The sequence below is a fragment of the Entelurus aequoreus genome, linkage group LG07 (assembly GCF_033978785.1).
Source record: "Entelurus aequoreus isolate RoL-2023_Sb linkage group LG07, RoL_Eaeq_v1.1, whole genome shotgun sequence".
NCBI lineage: Eukaryota > Metazoa > Chordata > Actinopteri > Syngnathiformes > Syngnathidae > Entelurus > Entelurus aequoreus.
In genome coordinates, this window is record NC_084737.1 from 34,712,572 (window position 1) to 34,737,078 (window position 24,507).

The 24,507-nt window shown below is 39.0% G+C and overlaps 1 protein-coding gene across 11 annotated transcripts in view; it reads left to right on the top strand.

Annotated features, from left to right (window-relative positions):
* Positions 1-24,507, top strand: part of camta1a (calmodulin binding transcription activator 1a) — a 765,387-nt gene that overhangs the window by 696,589 nt on the left and 44,291 nt on the right. For all 11 annotated transcript variants that reach the window (XM_062053305.1, XM_062053307.1, XM_062053309.1 and 8 more), the window contains 3 exons: positions 459-2,740; positions 6,092-6,218; positions 6,382-6,516. In XM_062053305.1, the coding sequence (XP_061909289.1) occupies positions 459-2,740; positions 6,092-6,218; positions 6,382-6,516 (2,544 nt within the window). The remainder of the gene's footprint in view (positions 1-458; positions 2,741-6,091; positions 6,219-6,381; positions 6,517-24,507) is intronic.

Below are 24,507 nucleotides of genomic sequence, written 5' to 3' on the forward strand. Positions count from 1 at the left end.
TTCTAAAAGTGTACAGCTGGAATTATATAAGAATAAGTGCCCTTCTTTCAGAATGATTTTACTAGTCATTGGACATTAACCAGAAAAAGGTCAGAAAATATTGAAAAAATACCATCCTGTACAAAGTTCTGTAATATAAGAGCTTGGTATGCCTTGTTGTGCTAGAACACATGCTGAGCAACATATTAATCTGAATCAGTCACATTCTTTGGATGTTATCCCCATAGAGTTTGTATCCCCATGGATGAATTTTCCTATATTATCCAGCACTGCAATGAAGGTTAGAATTTCTGCTCAGTGACAGCTATTCTTGGTGACATTTTTAGGAAAATATTTTAACAAATTGTAATCACAAAAAGCTGCTACTGTGGATCACCTTTGTTAAAATTAACAACTCTTCCCCTTTCTTTTCTACCTCACCCAACTAACCCCCTGTCTGGTTTCCTGTTTGCTCTTAGGTGCAGGTAGCAGTGTGCACCATAAATGCAATAGTGCCAAACACCGAATCATCTCTCCCAAATTGGACCCCCGCACAGGAGCCTACAGCAGCGCTCACTCTGAAGTACAAAACAACGACGTGTCAGAGGGGAAGACTGAGCACTGTGGTCATGGTGGAAGCAAAAACTCTGGTGGTGGGGGCGGAGGAGGCAGCACCAGGGAGAAACGCAACGGGAAAGTCCACAAGCCCATTTTGCTGCATCAGAACAGCACTGAGGTGTCATCTACCAACCAGGTCGAGGTGCCTGACACCACACAGAACTCCCCTGTGTCCATCAGCAGTGGCCTCAACAGCGACCCTGACATGGCTGACAGCCCTGTGGTGACAGGAATAAGTCATGTGGCCTCTGTCATGTCTGGCCTCTCGCAAGGGGTCTTTATGTCAGAGGTGACTGGAGACAACGTCTACAGCATGTCTCCAACTGGCGGCCCCAACACTCACCTAATGGGTGGAGATGCCAACTCCCAGGGCTTGGTGCTCTCTGATCGTCATAAATTTGCTTTCCCGAGTGGAGGAGTAGGGGAACCTGGGAATACGGGAGACAGTCTGTCCATGTTGTCTTCCGCAGGAGTTTCTGAAGAACTGGTGCTCTCAAGCAGTCTGGACTCTGGAAGTATCAAGATCCCAGAGACCAACATGAACTTTGACCCCGACTGCTTCTTGAACAACCCCAAACAAGGCCAGACCTATGGAGGCAGTGCAATGAAGACAGAGGCTAACTGTACCTCATCCTCCTGTGGGGTCAGTGGTAGTGCCAACGACACACTGCAGACCTCTCCTTCAATGTCAGATAATGGCTACAGCTTCAACTCAGCTTTAGTGAAGAATATTAAGACCGAGGACACATCCTTTGAACAGCAGCTGGCCGCGGAGAGTGGCTACCAAGTGGGGGCAGTAGTGAACTGTGGAAGCGGGGTGTCTGTGCCACCCAGTGCTGGCTCAGGCCAGGGTGGCCTCACTTTGACCCCAGCAGGATCCTTACTTCCTTCTGGTGGTGGTCTAAGTCCGAGTACCACTCTGGAGCAGATGGATTTCAGTGCTATTGATGCTAAGCAAGACTACACATCCAATGCTTCTACAGTGAGCTATGGTCGGGCCTTGTCTAGTCCTCACATGTCACACCAAAACCGTTCTCCCAGTTTCTTCCTTCAGGATACCTCTCAATCCAGCCAGGCTCAGCATGGGAGAGCCAGTATGGGCCAGAAAACACAAATAGTGGAGCACAACTCCCATGATTCTGGAGCTTATATGGGGCTGCAGGTTGTAAAGACCGAATCTCCTGGGAGCAATGGTCACCTCCACCACCACCAGCAGAACCGACATCGGGCCAGCTGTAATGGAGGCTCACCAACAAATGGCCCTGGCCAAGCTGGTTCCCTGCAGCTGCTACAGTACCAGGGGACATTCCCTGGTCTCGGCACCGAGCATGAGGAAGTAGTGGGTATCGAGCAGCCAGGCAGTGTCAGTTCAGGACAGGCTGGAGCCACAGAAAATGGTGCAGAGAATCTACTCAAGCAAGGGGATGAAATGCAGGCCTGTGTGGCGCGAAATGGAGACGGAGGTGGCCCTGAACACTATCTGCAGCAGGCATCTGATGGCGGAGGAGGAGGAAATGGTGGTGCGGGTGAAGGAATCACGCTTCACAATGGAAACAGTGATGGTAGCAATCTCACTCCACAGCAACAGCAGCTGCAGCCACTCCTCCAAGGCGCAGGCATGGTCCAGGGTCTCTACAACACTGTTGCAGCCCACCAAGGCCTGGGAGGACCAGCTAATAGTGGAGGAGCAGGGGGGGCAGGCATGGAGATTAGTCTGGATCACTTTGACATCTCTTTTGGAAACCAGTTCTCTGACCTTATTAATGACTTTATCTCAGTGGATGGCAGTGGAACAGCCATGTCCGCTGGAGGGACTCTCTATGCTCATCAGCTCGTCACTTCCCACAGCGCCGATGGTCAAAACACTGCTGGTGGGGCCCCCCCGCAGGGCCAGGAGGATGTAGTGGCCAGGGGTTCTGGCTACAACACATCAGAGCTCTGCCTTCAACCATGCTGCAGCCCCCAGTCTCTCAGTGGAGGAACAGGAGCAGGAGGAAACGCAGGGGAGGCAGGTTCACTGTCGTACATGAATGTAGCCGATGTGGTCTCTGCAGCCGTTGCCCACGGCACTCTGGGGATGCTCCAGGCCACTGGGCGTCTCTTCATGGTCACAGACTACTCTCCTGAGTGGTCTTATCCTGAGGTGAGTGTTTGAGCCATTACAGTAATAAAATACAGTTTATGATAGATCTGACTAGATAGATTAAACTATTCTTTTACTGTTATGGCATTCTACTTATTGCTTTTCATGACTCTTCATGACTGTTTGGATTGAGGTTTATTATTTTCCTAATTTGGTGATCCTTCCGTTCCAACGCTCTTATTTTTAGTTTCTACTTCCTGTGTGTTTTGCTTGTCAGCCACTGAGCGCTGGCTCCAACACCTGTCCTTGATTGGTAATCAGGACACACCCGTTACTGGTTACCAATCAGAGTGTTTCTTTATATGTCCTTTGAACAAAGCTGAATCATTGTGTTCCGTTTTGTGTTGATGCTCACTGTTGCGAACAGTATTTTCACTTATTTTGCTGTTATCGGTGTAGATCAGGGGTCCCGAAACTACAGTCCGCCAGCGTCCAAAATCCGGCCCGCGGGAAGTCACAAGTTTAAACATTTTTTTTTAAATAATGTATTTTTTTAAAATTATTATTTCTAAAAATCTGTCCTTTCTAATCCATTTTCTACCGCTTGTTACTCTCGTCGTCTCCTATCCGCTCAAGTAAATCTAATTGTTAAAAAATGCATTTTCCCATCGATAACGTGACATCAGTGGCAAGTGTGCCCTCTTTCAGTTAATTAGTGCATTATGAATATATATATATATATATATATATATATATATATATATATATATATATATATATATATATATATATATATATATATATATATATATGTATGTATACATATACATATATACATATATATATATATATATATATATATATATATATATATATATATATATATATATATATATATATATATGTATACATATACATATATACATATATATATATATATATATATATATATATATATATATATATATATATATATATATATATATATATATATATATATATATACATATACATATATACATATTAGGGATGTCCCGATCCGATATTTGGATCGGATCGGCCGCCGATATTTGCCAAAAAATGCGTATCGGCAAGGCATGGGAAAATGCCGATCCAGATCCAGTTTTTTTAAAAATTCCGGTTCGTGTTTTCCAATGCACAGATTTAAATAATACATTCCACTTTTCTGCTGCTCCCTAATTTCCGTTCCGCATTTTTCAGCACACCTTCAACACATCCACAGGTCTGTGTCCTAACCGTTAAGACTGCCATGTGAATTAAAAGTCACCGGTACAACCATCAGTCGTTTACCAAGCAAAGGTAACACGCAAGGACATTAACACATCCGACACTTATGTAGGATTAATTGAGGGAGAATTCAAAACCAGATGGAACAATCACAAGGCTTCTTTCAGAAGCAAAAGCCTGCGGAACACTACAGAACTCAGCAAACACATTTGGAATCTCAAAGACAATAATGTTGAATATTCAATAACATGGCAAATTCTTGCATCCAGTACACCTTACAACAGTGGTAATAAAAGATGCAACCTATGCTTGAAAGAGAAACTGTTTATTATATACCGTCCAGACCTGTCATCCCTCAACAAGCGCAGCGAAATTGTATCAGCATGTCGTCACAGAAGGAAACACCTCCTAGGTAACACATGAGCCAATCACCACGCCCCTACGCCTGCCTGTACCTACCCGTTCTGTGCCCTATATAAACCATGGTATGTGAATGCTTCTATTAAAATCGTCTGATGATTGAGGGAAACCCCTCATGAAACAGGCCTGTAGAGATGAAATAGTCTTGTGATTTTTCCCACACATACATATTACGCTCTACCACGGTATCGAGCACTATTTTTTTGGATAATCTAATATATATATATATACTGTATATATATACAGTATATATATATATATATATATATATATATATATATATATATATATATATATATATATATATATATATATATATATATATATATATATGTATATATATATATATATATATGTATATATGTATATATATATATATATGTCACGCGATGACTGAGTTACTTGCAGCGTCACCACAAGATGCAGATATGATAGACGGAATGCAGTTAAAAGTATATTTATTGAATATATACATACATATATATATATATATATATATATATATATATATATATATATATATATATATATATATATATATATATATGTATATATATATATATATATATATATATATATATATATATATATATATATATATATATATATGCATATATATATATATATATATATATATATATATATATATATATATATATATATATATATATATATATATATATATATATATATATATATATATATATATACACACACACACAGCCTGGCCCCCGGCCAAATTGTTTTAACCCAATGCGGCCCCCTGAGTCAAAAAGTTTGGGGACCCTTGGTGTAGATCATATTTTTGCTACCACATCAAGTGTAGACCTTTCTGTGCACTCTTTAGCTACACTAGTTTTCATTTGCATTCAATAAATATACTTTTAACTGCATTCCGTCTATCATATCTGCATCTTGTGGTGACGCTGCAAGCAACTCAGTCATCGCGTGACAGAATGACTCACCCCTGTCCTTTAGACATATAAAGCAGCCTGATTAGCAACCAGGCACAGGTGTGCCCTGAATACCAATCAAAGACAGGTAAGAGGGGCAGCAGATGCAGTGACAGGAAACGACAGTAAGTAGAAACAAGAAAAGAAGGGTGCTGGAACATAAATAACACCATCCATTCATCCATTTTCTACAGCTTGTCCCTTTCGGGGTCGCGGAGTGTGCTGGAGCCTAAATAACACCATGCACAGGAAAAATAACACAAGTCCAAAAACTGTCACGGAGGGCCATGACAATGCTTATGGAATTGCTGCATGTGTATCATATTTTTTTTACAATACTTCCCCCATAATTGCAGCTCTAAAAATACATTGTATGCGTGTCCCAATATGTCAGAAATTTTTGTGAAAATGGTTAGTCACAGTATGATAGCTGTCCACAAGATGGCAGTAAAGAACAAGAAAATAATCCTGCTACCCATTTATCTCCGGTTGTAGCATCCTACTATGGACGCTGGATGGCAGAATACAATAAGACTGTAATGTGTATTATTTTGAATAATATTTTACTGACTCTTTTTTTCTATATTTGTTTGACGTATTTGGCCACATAATAAAATAGTAATGCCGCATAATACACTTACAGTACAAACTATAACCACAATAATAAACTATAAGTGTTGAATTAGAATAATTCAAAACAAATCATCTTTGCAAAGTGTTGCAGCATGGTTATGTCATTGTATTATCCAGATAGACCTATGTGCAAACAATTGTGATGTTTGTTTTTCAGGGTGGTGTTAAAGTGTTAATCACTGGTCCCTGGCATGAGGCAGCTTCAAACTACAGCTGTTTGTTTGACCAGATTTCAGTCCCTGCCTCTCTCATCCAGCCAGGAGTGCTGCGCTGCTACTGCCCAGGCAAGATTGAAATAGCAATTGTATTACTTTACAAAGTAAATGGCAGTTAACCGGTCTTGATGTTAGTCATGAACTGAATTGCACATATTGTTCTACACATTTGAACTTGCATCACACCATAAATTGTATATTCTCTGAATTTCTGTGTGTGTTCTCTCCCCAGCTCATGACACAGGTCTGGTGGCGCTACAGGTGGCTGTCAGTAATCAGATCATCTCCAACTCTGTGGTTTTTGAGTACAAGGCTCGTGCTCTTCCCTCCCTGCCCTCTTCTCAGCATGACTGGCTCTCCTTGGATGGTAGGTCTTATTACATCCTCTCACTTGACCTTTATCCAACTCACTTTTTTACAAACTACCTTACATTATCTTATTACCTTTTTAATAATTTTATCGTCAAATTGTCTAAATAGTACATTAAAACTGCAATTTGTGATTACATCCTGCTGCACCATCATGAATTACACATATGCTCTTGCTTGTCTTCAGAATACATTCACGGCTCACACATTTACAGTCTTCTATATAGTATTTGAAAGCAATACTTAAGTAAAAGTACACGTTCTGACCAGTAAATTACTTTGGTAGAAGTTAGTCACCTCGCAAAATCAATTAATATAATATATAATATTACAAAATATAATATAATATAATATATCAGTGTATATTATATACTGTATATATAGTATGTAAATATTATATATATGTTATATTTCATATTGCTATTACGGTACATTTTTAGTCTACTTTATACCTGCATTATCTTTACAACACTTTCCATCCTTTGTAACTGAGCTACTGTGTGGAACAATTTCCCTTGTGGATCAATAACGTTTGTCTAAGTCTAAATGTAAAATACATGTTCACCTCATTTTGTATGTATGCTTTCAATAATCTGTCACATTTTTAATAAAATTATTGAACACATTTTTTAATAACGTATTACATTAAAAAGGTATTTCAAAATGTGGGTGCGCCACTTTTTGTCAAATAAAATTTGGTGAATGATATAATTAACCATCGGTTTTGATGCTTTAATAAAAAAACTATCACAGCAACACAAAACATTTAATCTAGAGTTCATTTTAAGCATCGAGTCGGATGTTTTATTGGTTAAACTAAAACCTTAGTGAATGCATTGTTACACACTTTTTATGAAATTACTCAAAGTAAAAGTCTTGATATAACATGTACTTAAATATTAGAAGTAAAAGTATTTTAACAAAGTAAGCATTTGAGATGTTGATGGTTGAAGTTTATTTCGAACATGTATACAGTTTCAATATGATACATCACAGTTTTTAGTTTTTATTTCTTTACATGTCCAAAAGAGAGTAGCCTCTTTCTTAGCCTTTTTCACTTCATAGCAGTTACTAACACATATTTTCACTACATGTTGTTAATTTGTACACAATTTACATCAATTCATTCTTAATACAATAGTTCGCTTCATAAATAGACAAGTCAGTTATGATTCATTTAATGAGATGAATAATACCTTATTTTCAAGAGATTCATGATGTTTTTCGTAATTATTCTTCATTGTACTTTACAGACACTTGTAACTTGAACAGATTCTTAAAGTGGATCATATCAGTACATTGTTTGACTTCTTTGCGTAATCCATTACATATTTGAATTCCACATACTGATATGCTGAATGTCTTAAGTGTTGTACGTGCGTACAAACGTTTTAAATGTGATATTTCTTTAAGGTTATCTTTCCCCTCTTTTGTTGAGAAGAATTGTTGTACATTCTTGGGTAGCAGGTTATAGTTTGCGTTGTACATAATTTTAGCTGTTTGCAAATGCACCAAATCATTGAATTTCAATATTTTGGATTTGATAAATAAAAGGTTTGTATGTTCTCTATATCCAACATAACTTGACGGGGCGGTATAGCTCGGTTGGTAGAGTGGCCGTGCCATCAACCTGAGGGTTGCAGGTTCGATCCCCGCTTCCGCCATCCTAGTCACTGCCGTTGTGTCCTTGGGCAAGACACTTTACCCACCTGCTCTCAGTGCCACCCACACTGGTTTAAATGTAACTTAGATATTGGGGTTTCACTATGTAAAGCGCTTTGAGTCACTAGAGAAAAGCGCTATATAAATAGAATTCACTTCACTTCATAATACTGTATATTATTCTAACTGATCTTTTTTGTAACACGGTTAGTGAATGAAGCGCACATTGGTAGTTGTTTCCCCATATTTCTACACAATAACTCAGATATGGTAACACTAGCGAGCATTAAAGAGTATGCAGTGAGTTTTGGTCTCAAACATATTTCTTGCCACCTTATGTTGTATATTTTTTATAGGATATTTATTTATTTACTATTATAACACCCAAAAATGTGTACTCTTTCAATGTGTACTCTTTCAATGTGTACTCCGTCTATTTGTATTTGTGTTTGACTTTTTTTTCTGTTGTTAGCGAATAGCAATTTTTAGTTTTTCTGAGATTCAAAGATAGTCTATTTTTGTCAAACAATCTCTTTAATTTGTTAATGTCTTCTATTATTATTTGTATTAGCTTCTGTGTGTTCTCTGCTGAACAAAACGCTGTTCGGAGGATGTTGACATACGGTATATTGTGGCTTCCTTGCAAAAAAAATACATAATATTCATGTACAAGAGAAGAAACTTCAACTTGTTAAACATTGAAAATAAACTTCTACGGCCATCTGACTCTCTCTCCCAACCGCTCTCTGTGTTATAAGAACAAACTCAACTGGTTTTAATGGAAACCTAATCACATAAAAATAATCTTCTACTCCAATTTAGGAAATTAACTCTTACAAATACAGCCACGGTTGAGAAACGTCACCATGTGGGGTTAGCAGTAACGGAAGTTCTGGACAAATGTTACCACAGGGGCCAAAAGAGGGGCTAGTGTTTAACCAGAGCGGCACATTAAACACGACAACAAATAGTATTTAAAGGTTATATACTTTATTCATGTAAACTTGGATAAACACTAATTAAATTAGAAAAATTATGGAAGACTCATTATAGTGGACAGTCGACGCTTAAGTAAGCTGTAAGTGATAGATAGGCACTGTCAGTAGTTTACACTAGGTGGCAGACGCTGCCATATTTCCTCAGACTTCAGTCAGCCTTAAATAATGCAGCTGTACATCTGCTGTATTTTATTTATTTTAGGCAGTATTGTACTTATCATTAGACCTTATATCAACACTATTACCAAACATTTTACAGCTAATTTGTGAGGTTTTTTTCTTACTGCAGTTTACTATAGCAGTGTTTTTCAACCTTTTCTGAGCCAAGGCACATTTTCTTCAGTGAAAAAATCCCGAGTCACACAACCCGCAGAAATCATTGAAAAATTAAACTCAGTAGCCGATATTGACAATTAAAAAGTTGTTCTCACAATTGTTGGATATTAATTTAAACCATAACCAACCATGCATCACGATAACTCTTGTCACGACCTGTCACATCACGCCGTGACTTATTTGGAGGGTTTTTGGGTGTTTTCCTGTGTGTTGTGTTTTAGTTTTTGTCTTGCGCTCCTTTTTTGGTGGCTTTTCCTGTTTTGTTGGGATTTTCCTTTTGCACTTTCATGTCTTCCTTGAACGCTATTCCCCGCACCCTCTTTGTTTTCGCAATCAAGACTATTTAAGTTGTGTGGACGCTATCCTTCTTTGTGGGGACATTGTTGATTGTCATTTCATGTACAGATGTACTTTGTGGACGCCGTCTGCTCCACAAGCTGTAAGTCTTTGCTGTCGTCCAGCATTCTGTTTTTGTTTACTTTGCAGCCAGTTCAGTTTCAGTTTCGTTTTGCATAGCCTTCCCTAAGCTTCAATGCCTTTTCTTAGTGGCACTTAGCGGCACTCGCCTTTAGTTTATTTTTGGTTTAAGTGTTGGATAAATTTTTACTTTTACCTACACGCTGCCTCCCCCATATTGTGATCACGACGAATGCAGCTGAGATAGGCTCCAGCACCCCCCGCGACCCCAAAAAGGACAAGCAGTAGAAAATGGATGGATGGATGGATGGACAAACCATGTTCCCGACATCTACAAAGCAATTATCTACCTGCTGCCACCTACTGATATGGAAGAGTATTACACGGTTACTCTGCCAAGCTCTAGACAGCACCGACACTCAACAACGGCACATTTGCGGATTATAATTAGTTTTGAAAAAAAAAATTTTTAACCCAATTCGGTGAAATTACATAATCTCCCACGGCACACCAGACTGTATTTCACGGCACACTAGTGTGCCGCAGCACAGATGTTGAAAAACACTATACTATAGGGTGACAGTTTGGACACTTTACTAGTCAGTTGACAGTTGCAGGTAGACATTTTTCATGGAGCCGATGGAGGTGGATGCACACTCTGTTGTCTAGGATGCAGACTGGCAATTAAATGTTATAAAGAACAAGATCTGTGTAGAAATTATTACAAAACTTATTATTTTAACATGGCAAATTGAATATTTTCTAGATTTTGTGTAGCAATCACTAATGTAAATATACTACAATGTACATGTCTTAACTCTTGGCCACATTTATAATTTATAGCAAACTACCGGTACTTTAATATATATTTGAAAATATTATTATGATAATTTAGTTTCTCAAGTAAAAAACGCTTTTTGAGAACTCGCTTTGGGACTTATCCCATGATAATAATCAGTGAGCTGATTTTAGATGGAGGGGTCAACTGCTGATTTGGAGAAACAAATAACTACTTATCTTAACGGTTTTCAGATCTAAACATAAGGAAAAGTAAAACAAAATAATATTAAAAACAGACACAGATTGACAGACATTTGTTTACTGTCTCTTATATGTCAATCGATACACATGTATACCTGTAAATTAATGTAATGGCAGCTAGCGTTAAACGTAGGTGGAAATCCTTCACTGCCCTTTAAATAAAACCAGTTTTACAAGTTTATGTGTCACTGACATGCCCATTTTCCTGACATTGTAGGTCTTGGCAATATGATGCGCTCTCACGACAAAACAGGTAGAGACTAACATCTCAACCAACACAAAAAGATGGTTTGTCAACATAGGCGCCAATCCCATGGGTGCTTCGGAGCCCGAGCACCGACGGACAATGCCGAGCACCCACGTTGGATTGATGGCAAATTCTTTCTCACCACTAAGCAAAAACCGCACATGTTCAGAAAAGTAGCATCAGATTTACCACCCGTCCGAGCACCCACTGGCAGAAATGTAGATCGGCGCCTATTGTTGTCAATGCCATACTGTGTCTCGCCTATCTGGGCACCCAGTGAAATATGTCCTTATATCCCTTTCTTCACATATAATAAATTAGATGCAACTTGCACAACTTGACAGTTTGAATATTCATGTAATACTTAATATCTGTACATCTAATGAAGGCATAGCAAGTCTGCCATTATTTCTCAACTTCATACACTAAAAAATGTTTGGTTAAAAAATAACCCAATTTTAACCCAACCGCTGGTTTAGAAAAGGACAAACCCCTTATTTGAGTTATTTTAACTCAACATTTTGGGTAAATTTTTTTAACCCAACTTTTGCGTTGAATTATTTAACCAAAAAGTTGAGTTATGATAACTAAATGTTGGGTTATTCCCAACCAAACTATTGGGTTGAATTATGTAACCCAAAAGTTGAGTTATGCTAACTCAATGTTAGTTGATTCATAACCCAACTACTGGGTTGAATTTATTTAACACAAATGCTAATTTGTGCTCACTACAATGTTGGGTTATTCCAAACCCAACTATTGGGTTGCGCAATTTAGCGCTCTTTGACCCAATAGTTGGTTAAAAATTATACATTTTCCTACTGGTTTGACCTACTCCCTCCCAACTACTGATCAAAATGATTTTTAATCCATTAAAATTTACTCAAAAGGAAGATATGAGTGACATTTTTTTTTTACAAGAATTGCCGTGTATGGTCATAGTAGTTCTATCCAGCATGCTCAAATTTTTCATGTACATAAGATGTGTGATTGTAAATAATGTTAATGAGATTAATCCCTAATAAAATTCCCTTCAAGAAAAAAGTACCTTTTTATTAAAGAAAGCCTTTGACCCAAAAATGCGTTACTCATTGAAAAACAACCCAAAAATGGTTCAGAGTTTTGAAAACCCAGAAATTGAGTTAAAACAATATACCCTTATTAAGATTAATTAAAGATTAAAGTACCAATGATTGTCACACACACACTAGATGTGGTGAAATTTGTCCTCTGCATTTGTCCCATCCCCTTGGGGAGCAGTGGGCAGCAGCGGCGCCGCGCCAGGGAATCATTTTGGTGATTTAACCCCCAACTCCAACCCTTTGTTGCTGAGTGCCAAGCAGGGAGGTTATGGGTCCCGTTTTTATAGTCTTTGGTATGACTCGGCTGGGATTTGAACTCCAACCTACCGAACCCAAAAAATAGATTGCTCTTCATAAAAATAACTCCAAAATGTAACCCAACACTCACAACTCATAAATTGGGTTATTAAAATAACCCAGAATTTTTTAGTGTGCAATAAGTGATATGACTATGTGTAGTCAGTAGGTAGAGCTTCTAAAACTAAATGTATGACACATTAGCCTATTGATATTGTTTCTTTTCACCGAGCCACTTATGTACAGTATGTGACACTGTGGTCCAGTAAGGGAAAGTTCTGAGGTGATGTCCAGTTGGCAAAGTCATGCTCGGCGAGAACTCTTGGCACCACCTAAAAGCCATACGGAATGCTGTCCTCAGAGTCCTTCGCTACAGGAATGATGTCAGTGTTGTCCTGTGCTGTGGCACTTGCAGTCTTTCCTGGTTCAATGCCACGGTGTGCAGCCAGCTTGGCGTATATTGACTGCAATTGCTGTATTGTGATTGTTGTTCCAGTCTCCTGTTTAAAAACGGAAACAGTACAAAATTAGATTATGCATTAGCACCCCTCATCTTGCAAGGCTTATTGGTAAAATATAAACAATCATATTTATGAAAAAAAAATACTAATATTTACAAAGAACATTATAGTTTCATTGTGTACATACCTGCCATGTGTACTGAATTAAAAACAAATTCCAGGTGATCTTGTATGTCAAGAGGACTGTCCTTGGAGAAGGACTGGCACAAAACGTTTCAGGGACTCAATACAAACAAAGAACCCTAAAAGAGAAGTAGGTTTGGAACAAATACTGTACATGAAACAAGTTGTATGCTTATTCATCATAATGTTTTACCTAACAACATTTTCCTCACATTTTAAAATATGTGGTTACAAAACGGTGCATATAAATCCATTACAAGAATAATTTTTAACAGATAATGATATATTCTAATTGCTAACCAAAGAAATAGTATCAAACCATACCGTCGTGTATTTTAGATAAACAGTCCATCCAGAGTTCTTCAGGGAGGTACAGGAAAGTGAAATGTGCTGTGCTGTTTGGCCCAAAAGGTGATTTGTAGCCCTTGCCAATTATATTCCTGACATTAAGCACATCAAACAATCTGTCTATCAACTGCAAATGTTGACAAGAGTAGAAACATGTATTACGCAAATGAAAAAAGGAGTTAGTGGAAGAAAAATGCATTGCATTGCAAGTACCTGTATGAATTGTACAGTAGCAGTGACATCTCTGAATTGTGGGTGACCAAGGTTTTGCATGCACTGTAGAGGAATATTTGGAAAGAAAAGTAAATAAAAAAAGTAAATAGGAGTCAGATAATTATTATACTACAAACTGCAATAACAGACTAATTAACCCTACCTAAAGTTCTACAGTACATACATTTTACATAATGAATTAGTCAATAGTTAAAATGTTTCATGAAATGTCATTTTACCACATTCATTTACTGATCATTGATCTATGCAGGTTATTGTTTTTTAACTACATGTTGTTAAAGTCTGGATTTCAGCCCTGATACATTGTATAGGAAATTAACATCCATGTAATAAATTAACCCAACGTTATTAATTTCAACCTTTTAAAATCTCTTAAACTCACTCATGGAAGGTCAGTCCGTTCCCCTTAATCTGTTTGTTTTTACATGTGGCATGAGCACACTGCCTTGGCATATTTCTTTTGGATTCACTTTCAAAACAAATTTGATGTGTTTGCTGTGCGTTCGTATGCGAAGTCTGGGGTATAATGGCGGACGAAAACCTTGCTGTCACGTCGTGACCTAGTTCCGGTCTAGGTTACTTATGATATCTATGGATATAGTATACAACAAGAACTTACCTAAAGTGTCCTTCGCTATTGGACTTTTCATATTCTTCATGTCCTCTATGTGCTATGTTCTCAATAGCTGTAAGGGACATCACTTCCAACTGTTTTAATGGACAGTATGTGCAGTTTTATTGTGCTTGTTTAGTGTGTTCTTTGTGAAGGTAATCTGCGAGCGATTTAACAGCCCTTTGATAATGTACTAAAAAACCTCTTCATCTTTCATTGTTGCTTTTCTTTTCACTTTTTAAGCAGGTGTTGAAACAAAATCAGTGACTATTTGGCATTTACTGTAAAATGTCCATGCAGCAATATGTACAGTCCATTGTGACAGAATATCAAAACATGGATTAGGATGATAGCAGGTTGGCCTGGAGCTCTGTCCTCAGTCTCCCATCAATGTTGCTGGAAATATAAAACACTAACTTTTTACTTTTACTAAAATCCAAATACCACATTCTAAAAAGCATGTGCAATCTATAAAATTGTGTGTGCTATTAGTGGGCGTGTTGCGTGCAATCTACTAACAATGCACATGCTATTCATAACTAGTGCCTTTTGCGTTTATTACTCAGCTTTCACCAGGGAGACACTCATTTACTGCACATCCATGTTATCCAAAACCCTCAAATCTAGACTCATCCCAGAACAAGCTAGTCAGATTACTTCTAGACCTCCACCCCAGATCCCAACAGGTATAAAAGAAAGGGCATCTCCATCCTCCTTCAAAACCGCAATAAAAGTTCACCTCCAGGCAGCTACAACCCTAAACTAACACCATCCCCGGATTGTTAATAATCAAATGTAAACAATCAAATGCAGATACTTTTTCTTATGCCTTCTGATCTCTCTCTCTCTCTCTCTCTCTCTCTCTCTCTCTCTCTCTCTCTCTCTCTCTCTCTCTCTCTCTCTCTCTCTCTCTCTGTCTCTGTCTCTGTCCACTACTTGCTGTCCATATCCTACCAAGTCAAACCTACACTGTTCCAATATCCATTTCTCTGTTCTCAATTGTTGATGACTGATGATAACAACCAAACCTAACCCCTCCCTCCACACCCCGGATTGTAAATAATTCAATGTGATTATCTTGTGTGATGCCTGTATTATGATGATAGTATATATCTGATAGTATATATCTGTATCATGAATCAATTTAAGTGAACCCCGACTTAAACAAGTTGAAAAACGTATTCGGGTGTTACCATTTAGTGGTCAATTGTACGGAATATGTACTTCACTGTGCAACCTACTAATAAAAGTCTCAATCAATCAATCAATCAGTCCTTTTATCATTCTCTTACGTGTGGCATATTGTTTTCAAACAAGCAGCAGACTTGTACCACTTGTTATGAGCATTTTAGAAGCAGTCCACGGCATCCAAAATTAAACCCACTATTTTTTTTTTGTGCGCTGCAGATGCGCTCATGGGCGAGAGGCCATGTATGACATTTCTAGTGCATTTGATCATCTATTATAACACCCCAAAATTATATTTATTTTACTCTCTCAATATCTACTTCGTCTATCTGAATATGTGTTTGACTTTCTCTTCTACTGTTACTGAATAGCATTATTTTAGTTTTAATAAGGTTTAAGGATAGTCTGTTTTTCTCATACCATATCTTTAGTTTATTAATTTATTCTGTTATTATTTGTATTAGCTTCTGTGGATTCTCTCCTGAACAAAAAGCAGGTGTGTTGTCTGCAAATAATACTAACTTTTAGTCCTTTGTAACTTTACAAATGTCGTTTATATAAAGATTGAACAATTTTGGTCCCAGTATTGATCCCTGGTGTACGCCACAAGATATATCTAGCTCTGTTGATGTATTTTCACCTAGCATCATGTATTGCTTCCTGATGGTTAAGTTGCTTCTTATCCAGTTTAAGACCAGGCCTCTGATGCCATATTGTTGTAATTTTGTAATTCAGATATAATTAATTGCAATTGTCTCAAATGCTTTTGTTAGATGCATAAACACTACTGCTTTCCTATGTTATTTTGATTAATGGCATCGATGTTGAAACGTTAGCTCTGTATTCGTATTGGTTCCATGTGAGTGTTCCACTATGTTTATGAATTTGTCCAATCTGTTGTTGAATAATTTTTCAATGATTTTGGAAAGCTGTTTCAGTAAAGAAACAGGTCTATAGTTTGTGAATTGGTGTTTGTTTCCAGTTTTATAAATTCGTACTACTCAGTGGCCTAGTGGTTAGAGTGTCTGCCCTGAGATCGGTAGGTTGTGAGTTCAAACCCCGGCCGAGTCATACCAAAGCCTATAAAAATGGGACCCATTACCTCCCTGCTTGGCACTCAGCATCAAGGGTTGGAATTGGGGGTTAAATCACCAAAAATGATTCCCGGGTGCGGCACCGCTGCTGCCCATATCTCCCCTCACCTCCCAGGGGGTGAACAAGGGGATGGGTCAAATGCAGAGGACAAATTTCACCACACCTAGTGTGTGTGTGACAATCATTGGTACTTTTACTTTACTTTAACTTTTGCTATTTTCATTTTGTTTGGGAATTTTCCAGTTTGAAGTGACAGATTGCTAACATACGTTAAAGGCTCTGAAATTTCTTCAAGAACCTTTTTTATCGCTTTCATAAAGCGATAAAACAAACCAAGACTTCAATTAGTTGAAGTCTTGGTTTTGGATTTTTTTACAATTTTGATTATTTCTTCTTTTGTCACATCAACGATTAAGATTAAAGATTAAAGTACCAATGATTGTCACACACACACTAGATGTGGTGAAATTTGTCCTCTGCATTTGTCCCATCCCCTTGGAGAGCAGTGGGCAGCAGCGGCGCCGCGCCCGGGAATCATTTTGGTGATTTAATCCCCAACTCCAACCCTTTGTTGCTGAGTGCCAAGCAGGGAGGTTATGGGTCCCATTTTTATAGTCTTTGGTATGACTCGGCTGGGATTTGAACTCCAACCTACCGATCTCAGGGCGGACACTCTAGGAACATCGAGTTGGGATATCTATAATATAATTGCATATTCTCCTCCCAGTAGGTGTTTTGATGATCAGCATTTATTTTGCATATCAATAAGGACAGAGATTCAAAATGGATTGCACGCCTTGTTCTGCTCACATAAGAGACAATTGATATGAAATGAAAAGGGATAGGATTTCGTAAGCTCTGTTTCTTCCTACTCCTTTTCGGTCATGCTGTAATGAGAAATGTTAACCGTGATGAATCATATTGTATGCATGTTCGAAATAAACTAACACCATAACTATAACAATCCACTTTGCACACGTTTAGTAGATCAAGTTTGCATGTGCTATCAAGTTTGCACATGTTTTACTACCGGTACATGCAAATATTTTGTAAATCAGGCCCTTAGAGCTGGACTGGAATATATTTCATGGACATGCTGATATCTGTGTTTACCTAAGCATTTATGTCTGTATGTATTTCAAAATGTAGACCTAGGGCCTGATCTATTAAAGGTTTGCATTTATTAAAACACGTGCAGACTTGATACTGCACGCAAAGCTGATCTACTAAACTTGTGCGTAGAGGATTGTGTTTCTTAACTGAGGAAAATAAGGAGATCAATCCATTTAGTGTCTGTCTTCATGAATATGCAGAGTATATGCTGATCATCAGAACGCCCACAATACTGGGAAGAGAAAATGCAAATATAATTATTTAACACACGCAGAGCGACTTATCAAGATTGAAATTGTTCTGAGCCGCTGTTTTGCATCCAAATTTAGTAACTATAGAAAGGATGGGCATACTGGCAATTGTGCAAAAATAGCTGTGAGTAAGGAGGCGATCGTGCTGCAACTCCGTCCTATATGGACTGTCAAAAATTAAAATATCAGACATAATGTCTATTCAGCAATTTTTTTTCTCATTTAATAGCTGCTGGACGACTTAAGAGGCTGATTAAAACAAATTCTATTGATGCTGTTTGTCGTGTGTTGACATTTTTTTATTGACATTCTTCTTTTTTAATATAAAAGATATATTACATAACACATCTCCCATATGAAAAAAAATGCATTGGAATATTCATTTTCTTGCGTCTGGAACATGCTTGCATTTACTATCAGCATCTTCAAAGAGCGCACCTTCAGCGGGCTAAAAAAGTGGGTACCATTGTAGATGCACTGCAGGACGGACTCTAAAATGTCCATAAAAAGTGGTACATCTGTGCTGCATGTTTCCAACATAGATAGCAAAACACCACAGGTAGGAGCATGATAACGTGAATGTGCAGTAAATGAGTGTCTCCTTGGTGAAAGCCATGGACTACACACGGAAACCTCACTTAATAGGGCAGTCTGCACCAGTTATCGTTTGTGCACACAGTCCTAGAAAATCACACGCAACACGCCCACTATTTGTACACACAATTTTATAGTTTGCACACGCTGTTTAGCATGTTGTATCTGCATCTTAGTAGATCCGGCACCAAGGAACTACTTTTAAAAACAAAATCTAGAGCTTTTTTGACACAAGGAACATTTACAGCAAAAAGCAGCATTTTAAGGACTCAGAGTAAACCTAACTAATTGTATTGCTTTCCAAATAGACATTACCTTCATCGACAGTCACACAGTCATGTGTAGCTATGAAATGAAGTAGTTTTACTTTCGACTCTTACAACAGGAGAAATTGTAGGTCCTTCGTTCCAAGACTTGCTAAATTGTTATTCAACACACGGCATGTTAGCTGCAGGCAGTGACACCTCCAATTCGCTGAGCTGCCTGATCCGTGCTTTATTTGCAACACCTGTGCACAAACATACCAACTTCCTGCCGTGTTGTGGGTCGGAAAAAATATTCCAAAAATAACAATGTATGTGCTTTCAAAGTGTTTGGTCAGCGAAAATTATTTTTAAAACATGGAATACAATACTTCAATTATTAGTGTGAAAAGCAGGCTTATTTAGTCACGGCAATGTTACCACCAAAAATGTCATCTGGATTCAAAGCTAAGTTAAAAAAGGCAGCTTAAAATTATATGAACGATGTGGATGGATTAGGGTTGTACGGTATATCGGTATGAGCATAGTACCGCGATACCAATTAGTCATTTTCGGTACTATAACGCCTCTGAAAAGTACCGGTCCCCAAAAAAATATGGAGAAAATACAAAGACCTGGATGAATTAGAACATACATATAAAATCCATGATGATTGGTTGGTGTTCATATGATGAGTCACAATTGGCTAAGGTTAGGGCAAAACTCTACTGACAGGTCAATCAGAGGCAAGATAAGGTGGGTCATTGAAACTAGTTGTCATGTTCTGTGGTCTGGATTATGTTTTGTTATTCTTCTGCTAGTTTTGGACTCCATAGTTCCTGTTTTTGTGCACCCTGGTTTGTTTTAGTTTCCATGACAACTCATTAGTTTCACCTGCCTCATTTGTTTGGACTCACGCACCTGTTGTTAATCATGACATTATTATTTAAGCCTGTAGTTGCCAGGTAGTCGGCCTGGCGACATTGTTCATTTCATGCTCTGTACTGATTCTTTCCATGCCATAGTTTCATGCTCGTTCCATGCCTTGCCACAGTAAGTTTTTGTTTATTCAAGCCACAGTCTAGTGAGTTTTTTTACTTTCATGTTTCATGTCACAGTTAGCGAGTTTTTTATGTCCTAAGTTTTTTTGCCTTTGCTTTCACGTGCGTTAGGCACGCTCGCCTTCGGGTATTTTTTGTTCCTTAGCCAAGTTGTGCCTCCGCTGTGAGCGCCTTTTGTTTGTACCTTTTTAGTCAAAAATTAAATCATGTATTTACCTGCAAGCCTTGTCCGGTCCTGTCTGTTTGCATCACGGGAAAACAATCCTCACAGTAATTTGCGAAAACCCTTCTGTCATGACACTAGTAAACAAAAGCATAGCAGTCACACACATGTCACATGACGACGAGGGAGTCGGAGACAGAGGGACGCTTCAAACTGACGACTCAAAAAAAAGAAAAGCATACTTTAAAATGGTTCCCGTGGGGAAGGGATTCTCTCCCGCAGATTTGATTTTTCCTTTCGGGATGAAGATGACGTGCAGGACACCCAAAATAATCTGTGTCCTTAGTCATATTTAGACAAAAGTATACATTTAGAGAAAACAATCCCCCAAACCTTAATTTTTAGTTGTTTACTTTGTACACCAAAATCATAACTGCTCTCTTCATCTAAGACGTCCAACACAAATTTAGGAACACACGTTAAGTGAGTTTAGTTCAGGAAACGTTTTACTGCACATAATCATTACCAAATCTTCCCAAACTACATATTGTTGTTGTTTTTTGTATTTGTTTGTTTGTTTGTCAAGATATAGATAGATGCTCTTTTTTTTACTGTAGGTAGAGAAAATGAATAACATTATAGGGGTGGGCCAAAGAAAAAACAAACTAAATAAATACGAACAGTGGGATGTGGGGACCCCTAAAGGTGGTTAAGAGTGTCCCCAGTTAAATGACAGCTAGTAAATAGTACTTATTGGGTCCATTTGTACACTTTCGGTTACATTAACATTGATACTATAATTAATGGGGCCCGAGCACCCACGGACAATGCCGAGCAACCACGTGGGATTGATGGCAAATAATTTCTCACCACCAAGCAAAAACCGCGCATGCTCAGAAAAGTAGCGTCAGGCTATGTCTACACTAAGCCGGATAACTCCTTAAACAAATACTTATGTTGCCTAAGCCTCGTTTCAGCCACACTAATCTATCGTTTAAGGTCCCCCCCCTCGGACAATGTTTTACACGGGTAAGTGTGCATTGTATTTCTTGAACCTCCGGCTCTTAGCTTTGTATGGACTCATTGATCGTTTACAAACTGAGTTCGGATAGGAAATTAAGTCAGAAAGACCGCGGCCACACAGGAAGTGACGTCAGAAAGTTCGCGCCACAGCCATCTTCATAACAACCGGAGCCAACCACTGGAAAGATGGAGGCGAGTCATCCAGACATGCCCGTGTTTCTCCTTCTTCTACATGTACAGACTCTTGTGGAAATCACACATGAATACCTTAAGAGAAGGAAACGCGCAATTGCAGCTATTTTGGATACAACACTTCTCAGACGGCAAGAGAACTTTCAAATGTTGAGGTCAGCTGTGATTCTACTTACTGAAAAACTTTGTCCCTTACTCCCGTGGATGTGATGAAAAAGGTAGCGTGTGCTTTGTATTACCTGGCCGTCGAGGGAAGACTACGGAAAACATCGAATGCATTTGGACTGGCAAAGCAGACTGTATCAGTTATTGTCCGCCATGTATGTCGCGGAGTCTATGTCTAGGTCCACAGTATATAAAGTCACCAAAAACGAATGGACAATGAAGGTGAAGGCAAAAGAGTGAGGAGTGTCCTGACCAGATATCTAGATCCCTAGATTGATTGTTGTAAAATGTTCTTTGTCACATTGTTTACTTCTACATGTCCATTAAAGATTTAATGAATGTATGATGGCTCAGGTGTGATTCACTACAATAGGGCCCCACAGCACACTGGATTCCAGTTAATTGAAATACCACAACACTGGATATTGTACAGATAAGTTCAATTTAATTTAAGAACTTGCACACAAAGCAACGCTGGAGGTGACTATGACATGCGCATTTTCTGCGCATGCGTACTAGGTCACGTTGCGCCGGCGGACGGAGGGGAGGAGGGGATCTTAAACGATCATTGTGTGTGTGTGGACAAAAATAAGGTTAGGTGGGATTTACCCTGGATAACCTTCGCCGGCTTAGTGTGGAAGGGGCCTCAGATTTACCGCCCATCCGAGTACCCACTGGCAGAAATTAAAATCGGCGCCTATGCTCCCGCCACCCCTCAGGGGGCAACAGCAAATAATATGTGTCACAAGGAAGCGGCAGTGGGAGAGTAGAAGAAGGTGGCACTATGGACCCTGAAAAAAATCTAAATAAATCGCAAAAATCTGACTTTTACAGCGACTGGACAACAAGGTAGGAATGTATTGAAATTGCTGACTTTGTGATGTCTTTTTTATTCGTGGTTGTGTTGTTTTTGGCTGTTTAACTCTGAGGATCAAAACTGGTTAAACACATGTAGCGCTGAATTTGACCAGCGGAAGTTGTGTTAAACCACGTGTGCAATGTTTGTTGTGTGTATTAACACTAAACCTTGTATTTTATTCATGTAACAAACACAATGGACATTGTTTATGTAAAATACACAATGGACGTTGTTGAGGACACGGTGTGTGATATCTGCTGTGCTGCAGCCTGATATTCCTTGCCTCTGTCAGAAGGCTTTGACAACTACTCCAATGAATAGGATCTTCCAACTTTTCTTTCCAAACAGTATTTATTCAAATTTTTTGGTGTAGATCAACACCTATTTATCCATATATGGCTGGGTATGGGTGTATATGTGTGGTCTCTAAATAAAAGAGAAAAGAAGATACAACAATTAATACCAGTAGGTGACAGACAATAGTATTGATAATATAAACATCCTACAGTAAATGGTATTAGGAAATATCCATTTATGGGAGTAACAGCACCCCATTGTGGTTAAACACGGCAAGTTCAAGTGGGTGATTAACAACTACGCTATCACATTGTCTCCTCGGGAGGCTAATTAAACGTGCAAACCAAATGAAAATAAGGAATATGCTCTAAGGTGATGGTACCACAGATAACAAGACTACTTTAACATTTGTGCAATTATGACAATAAATGAATGCTAAACTACATAAATCACATTCAGCTTTACATGCATAACATTTCTGGGTCGCTAGTTTACAGTATAGCAATCACGCCGCAACTCACATCATCATGAACGCACACAATGTCTGCCAACAAAAGTAGGAGGCAATGTCTGTGGGAATAAAATTTGGGCATGACTTTCACAAAGTTTTGTGTCAGCTGCACACGTCACTAAAGGGGTATGTCTTCCTGGTCTTGCAGGTGACGTTACAGGTGAGCGAGGTGATTGACAGCCTATCACAGGAAGTTTTATACAGCCACCCCTTAATTTGTGAATCAAACTAGTAGTCCAATAGAAGTTATTGTGAAGGGCTGTCTTCTTTATCAGTAGGCATGGCCGGTAGATTGATAAGCTTGGCATCCTCCAATGTTGACCTCTGCAATCCTGATCCGTCCATCAGTGCTGGGAATGACCCGCGTAACTTTGCCAACTGACCAGAGGGCACGTGGTAATTGTGGGTCAACTACTACTACCTGACCCTCTGCTAAGTCTGAAGAGGATTGCCATCTCTGACGAAGTTTAAGGTTGGGCGGGTAGCACCGGGTGAACTGTGTCCAGAACTGTTCAGAGACAACTTGGCTATGCCACCATTTGCTTTTCCCTAGGAGTTCTCAGGTGCCATAAACTGCTTGTGGAAGAGAATCATCCAGCCGCCTCACGAGCAACATAATTGGAGTTGTATGGTCAGTGTCTGAAATGTCAGTGGACACATAGCCGAGCCGTTTGGAATTAAGTATTTCTCCCACCTCCACCAGAACTGTGGAGAAAACTTCCTCTGGGACGATTCGGTCTTTAAGGACTACTTGAAGAGAGGCTTTAACTGAACGGATTTCTCGCTCCCATGTGCCTCCAAACTGTGGTGCATGAGGAGGGTTAAATTGGAATGTAATTCTCTGCTCGTCAGTTTTTCTTGAAGTAGTTCAAGAGCAACGAAGGCCTTCTTAAGTTTTCTGTCCCCACCTCGAAAATATGTGCCCTGATCAGATATTAACTCAAATGGCTTTCCTCGTCTTGTGATGAAACGACTTAGGGCCATGAGAAAGGAATCTGAGTCCATACTGGGGAGCAGGTCCAGGTCGACACACCTCGTTGTGAGACAGTCCGCTCTGGTGGACCAGAAAACGGGTTGGCGAAGGTAGATTCGAGAGGAACGTAGGTCTACCATTTTAGGGATGACTGGCTTGCTGTGCCACTTCCTGCGCTCTAGACACTGGCTCTGATGTCTCTCTATAGCCTGTCTTCCGAAGAGCACCCTATAGGCTCGTCGCAGCTCCGCAAAGACTCGTTCATGGCCTGGATGCAGAAGTCAGTTGTCATTGTCTTTTATGATGATCAGGTTATAGCATTATGGGGTGCAGATTGCTGGTA